The following is an 8147-nucleotide window of genomic DNA, read 5'->3' on the forward strand; positions in this document are numbered from 1 at the left end:
TCTTTTCCCCTTCCCTTGGATGCGCATGCGCTGGGGTGGGCGGCATCAAACGTTTTCGGAAGTGTGAGGCCTCACAACAATTACAATAGAGTGATGCAGGCGGACTATAAGGCTTAAAATATTAATTTTTGCTGTGTTAGAGGAATGGGAAGATGAAAGAGAAGATAAACATGCTACAGATTAACAGCCAACTGCAGCACGTGCCTCTAGACACTATGTGAGATAGTGAGGTGTACCATGTATCAATAAAATAGTACATAGTTATATCTAACTATTGTATTTCTCGGCTATAAGCTTGATTGCAAATAAGGTGGCAACATTATATAGCCAGCAACTGGTTTTATTATTAACCATACTATCAGGTGCCTCGTGTGTGTTTTGCTTGCTATTTTCCCGACTAGGGGAGGCATTGATCTTCCCGACTATTGAGCGCCTACTGAGCAGCTCGCTTGCTGTCTACGTGGTTGTTGATATCCTGCTGGGTCTATCTGGCCTCGCTTGCTATCTACCCGGTTGTTGATATCCTGCTGGGTCTATTTCGCCTCGCTTGCTATCTACCCGGTTGGGGGCTATGTTGAGCGTTTTCACCGGTTGGGAATCGTTTGGGGGGTGGGGCTCGTTTCTTATCTGCTACTCCCTCCTATATATATTGGGTCTAATGTGTCTTTGGAGGTAGCTTTTGACCAATGATAAAATTATTAGTATATCGGATGTTAGAAACTTCTTTCACATACAATTTCAATGGTACGCTTTGTGTAACATGCATGTTATATATCATTGTGCTAACTCATGGTGAAAGGTAACCTTGAAAAACGTATTAGGCCATATATAAGTGGAAGGAGGGAGCAGGTTGTTGAGCGCCTCCTGAGAGGCTCGGTTGCTATCTACCCGGCTGTTGGACCCCGCCGGAGTTACCTGGCAATTGTACACCGTGTCGGCCCCCTTTCTGTTTACTCCTCTGTTGGATACTGATGGGTCAACTAGCTGGTTGGATGGCCGCCCGTTGCTGCCCGCTTGTCTGTAGTATCCTAACGTGTGTACCTGGCGGTTGGGTGCCATTACACCGGCACATTTAGGCCCAGTTCTTTTGCCAGAATCTGGGGATTCTCGTAGAATCCGACCCCTACCCAGCTTCTCGTAGAAGCTGGGTAGGGGGCGGATTCTAGAAGAATCCCCAGATTTTGGCAAAAGAACTCGGCCTTAATTTTGAATGAGAAATATCTTCCCTGATATGCTTAACGCCTTATTTTGACTCCCTGAAGATGAATTTGGCCATTCGTCAGCTTCCGTCAACTTCTCCGTAAGTGTTAATGAAACCGACAGAGCGTCAGCCTTTTCTTTTCTGAAAAGACAATAACCAGATGTGGATTTTTAAAGCTTGGGCTCATCGACACCTCCTATCCTTATCCTCCAATATAGCTTTGAGATCCATGCTAGACAACTAACTTACTATGTGTAATTTTCTCTTTTTTGTTTCTTCAAAATAAATCAACATATGAATTTCAAACTTTGCAAGATAGCAAAACATTCTTACTAAAATGTGAGAAAAAACTTAAAGATTTTTTTGACCGACATAAATATACAAAATGAGATTTTCTTTATTCAAAAATATTATTTTTAGTATTTATGATGCATGAAAAATTCTGAATTTTTTTCCACATTCTAGTTAGAATGTTTTGTTGTGATGCAAAAGTTTGAAGTTCATACGTTGTTTTATTTGGAAGAAACAAAAAAGACAAAAGTCCTTGCACGAATCGCTATGCAGAGATGGATGGCTAGATAAGGAGGTGCACCTAAGTCCAAGCTCCACAAGATATATTCCAGCAATAACCCCGGCCTTTGGATCATGCGCCTGCCTTGTGTTGCCCAAAAACAGTACAATAATAGGAAGGATCCTTGTCTCATAATCATTTATAACAGATGAATCAGATGCATAGAAGTAACTTGGAAATGGAAAATTGATCAACAATATATATGGTAACTAAAATGTATTAAAAATAAAAACGAACACACAATGAGAGAATTGAAGAATGATCCAGCTAGCTGGAGTTATTGCACGGATCCAGGCAGCAAAGCGAAAGGTGGCACAGCTGTTGTTATGATCTGCACGTACGTACATAGTGAAAGAGTATTAACTCAAACAAAAGATGCTTCAAGTAAAGACGAAAGAGGTGGAAGAGAGAAGAAAACTTACCGTGTTTGATGAAGTCTACATTATAAATCAGGGACCTTGAAGGGGCAAAAGGACGGGCAGGGGCCTATTGGTATGGCCATCTACAGCATTTTGCCATTCAGCTCTTATTCCGCCCGCGACCTGCTGATGAAGCGTGACTTCCTTGAGCTTCTTCATGTGTGCGATTTCGATGCCGCCAGGGGTTCCAGGAGTAACATGCAAATGTTGACAGAGCATATGAAGTGAAACAAGATGAGGCAGCGCGGCAGCTTGGATTGTTATGTCTAGCGCTGGCACACACACAAGGCATATACGCTGGATGCTTTTGAGGTGATCTGCAGGCTCTATGATGACATGCCCAAGGTTATCTTCAATAAGCTTGAGATATTTCAGTCCCTTCACCGTGCTCAGCCCATCTCGGATATCCGTCCAGCTCAGACCAGTGGACCAAAGGCACAGTTCCACTATAGTACTAAGCGCTGCGACGAACTGAGGGAGTGGGCTCGATTTGCCGCGCTGCTGGAGCGTGTCGAGTTTGCCGTGCAGCTCGAGCGAGTCGAGTTTGCCGTCGACTGAGACTATCTTGTTGGTGAATACCTCCGATGATCCTTCGAAATGAATCGACAGGGACCGATGAACTTGAGGCTCTGTGATCGTTTTACGAACGAATTCCGTGATGGCTTTTGAAAGGTCTTTCAGGTTTCTTTTGCTTGCGTTGGATTCGCACCATATCTTCACCTCCCGCAACCGAATCATAAGATTCATCAGTTGTGGAAATCCTAGTGTCTCGCCGGTGACAAAGCCTGCCAGCGTCTCCAGCTTACTCTTATCCCTCAGGAACTTCTCTAGACTCGATTCAAACCATCCCAATACGGGAACGGAGGGGGTATCTGTCGCAGAAAGCTGGAACTTGCCAAGGAGGTGCTTCAATTTGGGCAGCAGGAGGACTTCTTTGTACACCGTTACAGTTTGGCATATTTGTCCTCCAGCTGCACTCAGGTCGAGTGTCTCTAACTGATCCAGGCGCCCGATTGCCCTTTCAATCCGATCGATGCTGCCCAAATTGATGCTCAGATATTTCATTAACACCTGCTGGCCCCAGATATCTCTGAGTTGTTGCTCGCTAAGGTCAACACATTCTTTCAGATCCAACACCCGCAGCACTTTATACCTGGTGAAATCAAGAACAGCTTCATAGTCTGCGGGATTCGCCGCGCCAGCAGCTGGGAATACCGCCAGGGTCCGGAGACGAGATAAATCCTGAGGCAAATTCAGTTGGCCATTTGCGGGAGGATGCACAGATAGCCTGCGGGGTCTGTCCGCTGGCAATTGGGCCGTGCCGTCACACAACAGCACGAAATTCCTGGACATGGACATCTGGGAGATGCCGGCGTGCATATCGCGGGTAGGTCGGCATGTAACTCCATTGTTGCTTGTATGGGTGGAACTGATGATACTGGCTGTGATTAGGATTTCCAAATTTTGGACTGCGGCATCTTCTCCTTGTACTAGTCCTTCAGCCAGCCATCTCCTCATTAGGGGCTTAGTACTGACATCATGAATTGGAGGGAACAAGCAGAAATATAGCAAGCAGTCCAAGTTGAGATCAAGCCACTCCGTGTGATTCTTGTCGCTTAGAAGATCCTGAAGCTCCCTGGGGACAGCAGGAGCCCCTTGCGCAGTCCCGACGACTGCCCCTTGTGCTGACCCGTTAAACGCCAGTGCTATCAGCTTCATATTACTCGATATCTGATCTTTGGTCGCTATTGATCTGGCCCTGAGGTTAGCAATCTCTGTGGCGAAATCACTGAGGTTCTTCTTCTCCGGGTTGAAGCTGTCCATGCAGTCTTCGATGTCATATGCCAAGCATCTCAGTAATCCAATGCATACTAAGTGCGAACGACCGACATGTCCGCCACTTTGATCAAAACTCTCTTTCATCAAAATACGGATGAACTCGAGATCACCTTCGATATAAAAAGCATCAATTTTCATCGCCTTACTAGCTTTTCCCTTTGTATCTAAGTCTTCTACCACCTTGACGAGCTTCGACACTGCGCCGGTGGCTACCACGCCAAATAAGGCAACAGCAAAAGCCTCCATGGATCTCCACAGATCACTCCTCCCTAGATGTACATATGCATAGCAAAGTGGGGTTAGTGATGCTTCAAATGGAAGGGAGAAGGAGGGGCCGCATACCTGTACCAGTGGAGGGCTCCGGTTTCTGGGGTTTGTTTCTCCTCAGCTGCAATAACTTGATGGAGAGGTGCGAGTGGACAAGGAATAGTTAACATGCACACACAATGTACCTGTTAGCTAGGTGACTTATTCTCTGTAACCTCCATCCAAAATAATGCACCGTCACTTGATTTGGAGCCTTACATGTTGCGACAAATAAATAAAGTCACTCCTTCAAGTGTTGAGTATTACAATATTCTTAGTTGATCATAGACAAACACCAGCAAGATTTATTTTTAATAATAAAGGATGCTTTTATTAACTTAGAATATAGCATCAAGCATACAACACATCATGAGAGACAACCGGTCTCTTCATAGATAGGATGCTTTAATAATCCACCATCACGTCCATCATTGCCTACAAGCAAGGAAGCCGCACCATCGTCATCCTCCCACTGGCCAAGGTCTCCTCCGTACGCATCGCCAGAGGACTCCTCCACGGAGTCCTCCTCCCCGAAGAACTCCGCAGGGGCTCCCTTCCGCTTCTTGGTGGGTCTGCCCTTCGGCCGGGCGGGCTCGAGAGGAGCCACTGACATCAGGGCGACCAGGGCGGGGATCACTTGATGTCCCGACAATGGGGGCTTCGACCAGAACGTCGTGAAGGTGACGAACCCCTTCTGAACAAAGACAAAGAGTGATATAAAGAGGTAGTCGACCTCTAACAAAGAGAAAGCCGCAAAGAACACTTACATCGCCCGACAGGAGCTCGGCTGAAAAAGGCTCAACGGCCTTCTTCTTTGACTTTGTGATGGCGTTGGGCCCAGCCAACAAGCCAAGATATGTATCAAAGTCTTCCGGGCTCAGCTCCCCCTGGGAGACCCGTGCGGGGTCATCCGGCCGCTTATACTGGGGAGGAGGAGAACCCGGGCATGCAAAGGAAAAACGCAGCATGCCACCCAGGTCCTCACGATGTGGTCTCCGGTCAGGCCACTTTTCTCCGGACGGCCGGTGGCTTCCGCTAACGCCTTGGCCAAGGGCAATAACTTAGCCAGCAGAGCCCAAGACCGTATCTTCTGCGGAGGTTCATTCACGTAGGCCGGTAGATCATCGCCGAGGCCCACCACGTAGAACCAAGACTTGTCCACTCTCGGACAGACTTCAGGAGGTCGAAGGAGAAGAACACGGATTAGGGGCACTACTTGTTGGTGGATTTAGGGGCGACCTGCGCCAGCTTCTCCTCGGGTCCGCTTCCACTTCCTGCCGACAGTGCTCTACGAAGGCTCATGGATAGGCACCCACTCCCCTTTCACACTCCTCATCTTTGCCATCAGCGGTGAAGAGGTATGGTGTGGCGAGAATGCGCAAAGAGCGAGCAAGTGATGGCGATGCCTTGGGAGGGCTGGCAAAGAAGGAAGGAGTCGAAATGAGCAGAGACGGGACGAACCTAAAAACCCTCCCTTTCCCCTCCTCTTATTGTCGCCCGAAATATGCGCCACACCTCACAGACGAGATAAGCATCCCCCTTCGGCTAATTTCCTCTTTTACAGGAAGTCGGCACAAAAATCACGGCGGCATTGTTGGAATTGTGTCGAATATAGTGTAAAAGATAGGTTACAGTTGGACTATGAGTTGTATTATGTTTACATAGGATGTGGAGTCGTGTCCTAGCAGGACACTTGTATCCTAGGCCTATCATATATAGCAGGGGTAGACACACGATGTAACATATGCCAACACAATAGCACAGGAACGCGAGGGAACCCGGGCTTGTGCCGGCGTCCAGGGTGACCTGGTGCGGTATTGTGACGGTGTCATAGGGAGGAGCGCCCGTAGTCAGGCCCGGGGATGTAGCCATATCATTGAACCTCGTTAACAAATCTCGGTGTCGTGCTTGTGTGATTGCTTGGTCCTCGGATGATCGACGGGGGCCTCGGATGTATTCTAACAGGTGGTATCAGTGCTAGGTTGTTCGAAGGCTATGGAGTGTTGATTTAGAGGAAGATCGAGTCTGAGATGCAGCAGGTTGGCGTGGTTCTCAGCGTGATCGAAGAAAGCGAATCAGAAGAGTTATGTGGCGATCTCAGCGAGTTGCAGCGATCAGTGGAATTCTATGATGGGGGCGGTGTGAGACATACAGCGATCGATCGGATCGATCGGGCGAGCGTACAGAAGCACATGCGTGAAGCAACGGCAGCGGCGCGTCGCACAGGCAGGCGGAAAAGAGGTTGGTCTAAGCGATCGATGGGCGCTAGCTGCGGAAGCCTAGTGGCGTGGGCTGCTGCGAGGTGGAAGGCTGGAAGCCGCATGGCTGCAGGCGGGCGAACCGAAGCCAAGGCGGCTTGTGGCCTTGTGGGCATGCTTAGGACGTGCGAAGCTGGCCCTGTTGGCTAGTTTTGTGCGTGCTTGATTGGCTAGGTCTGGTGTAGCTGCGAGGTGGAGGCGTGATGCGGCCTGGACGTGATTGGGTAGGCCAGTGCTGATACAGTGTGCAACACAGGAGACGTGATATTTGTTTTGGACAAAAAGGGGACCGAGTCTCGAACGACGGGGAAAGAGGCATCAGCAGATCAAATCGAGTGAAGGAAAAATCCATTGAGACGCATCCATCGGGAAGGCTGAGGTGAGGCGAAGCAAGTTGCACTAGCGTCATGGGTTGTGCCTGGGAGTTACTACGCGTGAGTACAAGAAGGATTTTTGGTAGGAATTTGCTACTAGTACATGTTGTGTACTTGAGCATGTGTTGAAAGCTCGGATATTTTTTCAAAGTGTCAGCTGTACGAAAAACCATGGCGCCAACACGTATCAGGTTTGAAGTGAAGAAGTTCAGGAACTGAAAAACCTGGGGTGCTACTAAGGTCGCTGCAACCACTAGGCTACAGGCCCATTCACAACGGAATTATCATGTTATGGATGGAGATTCACGGAAGATGATTTGGGAGCCTTGAGCGAGTCATGCAGCCGGAATAGTTTGGCTGGATCGGAATGGACAGTCTGACGGGATGAACGCAAGTCGGTTGATACGGAAGACGGTGGTGGAATCAGCAACGGCGACATATGAGCGTGATGCTGATGGTGACCGACTTCTGGGCGTGGAAACATGTGGTGCGGGCCTGAGTGCTTGTGTGAACAAGACTATGGTGCGGGGTTGATTCAAGACGGTGCACAGAGACTCGAAGCCTATTCAGCGGGAAAAATAGCGAGTGACACGTAATTCGGACTGAAGCCCAATGGTCTGACGAAGCATTAAACTCGTCATCGGTCGGTGATGATCGGTGGTACTCTGGAGTGAGGGTTGAGTGGTGTGGGTTCGCGACCCTTGAGACTCGACCGGGACAGCGGAGGCTCGACGCGGTAATAGCGGCAAGGCGTGTGGTTAGTACGGGGATGGAGACGGGCCAGGGCACTGGTGGTCATACATGTGGTGAGACAACTGCGAATTTGACTCGGGTGAATACAAGCAATGGTGAAATTCCTTTAAGTTTCAGACAGGCGGTCAACAAAAGGAGGGGTGATGTTGAGTTCAGGTAACTCTTATGTGTGACATCCAATATGTGAGTTGTTCACTTTCACACAGGTCACTGATCAGTAAGTGATGGCATCGAACGTATATTCTAAAAGTTGGGAGCACAAACTAGAGCAAGGGGAACTTAATTTTGCTCGAGCGTTGACTGTGGTCAAGAAAAGAAGGAACTACAAGGTCCAGGTGTAGTCATATGGAGTCTTTGGAGTAGCAGCGGTGCTCATGGGATAAGCTCAAGTCCAATGTACATGGAAGTTTGATGCATGGACGAATT

At 48.5% G+C, this 8147-nt stretch overlaps 1 protein-coding gene across 1 annotated transcript; it reads right to left on the reverse strand.

Moving 5' to 3' along the window:
* Window positions 1–1881: 1881 nt before the first annotated feature.
* On the reverse strand, window positions 1882–4454 carry LOC119369011 (disease resistance protein RGA4-like). The gene is made up of 3 exons (XM_037634090.1): window positions 4373–4454; window positions 2195–4299; window positions 1882–2103 (listed from the first exon to the last, which is right to left on the reverse strand). Exon 2 carries the CDS (start codon window positions 4274–4276, stop codon window positions 2222–2224), a length of 2055 nt encoding a protein of 684 aa, XP_037489987.1. The 5' UTR covers window positions 4277–4299; window positions 4373–4454; the 3' UTR covers window positions 1882–2103; window positions 2195–2221.
* Window positions 4455–8147: the final 3693 nt, after the last annotated feature.

Source organism: Triticum dicoccoides, chromosome 2B (genome assembly GCF_002162155.2).
Source record: "Triticum dicoccoides isolate Atlit2015 ecotype Zavitan chromosome 2B, WEW_v2.0, whole genome shotgun sequence".
Lineage (NCBI taxonomy): Eukaryota > Viridiplantae > Streptophyta > Magnoliopsida > Poales > Poaceae > Triticum > Triticum dicoccoides.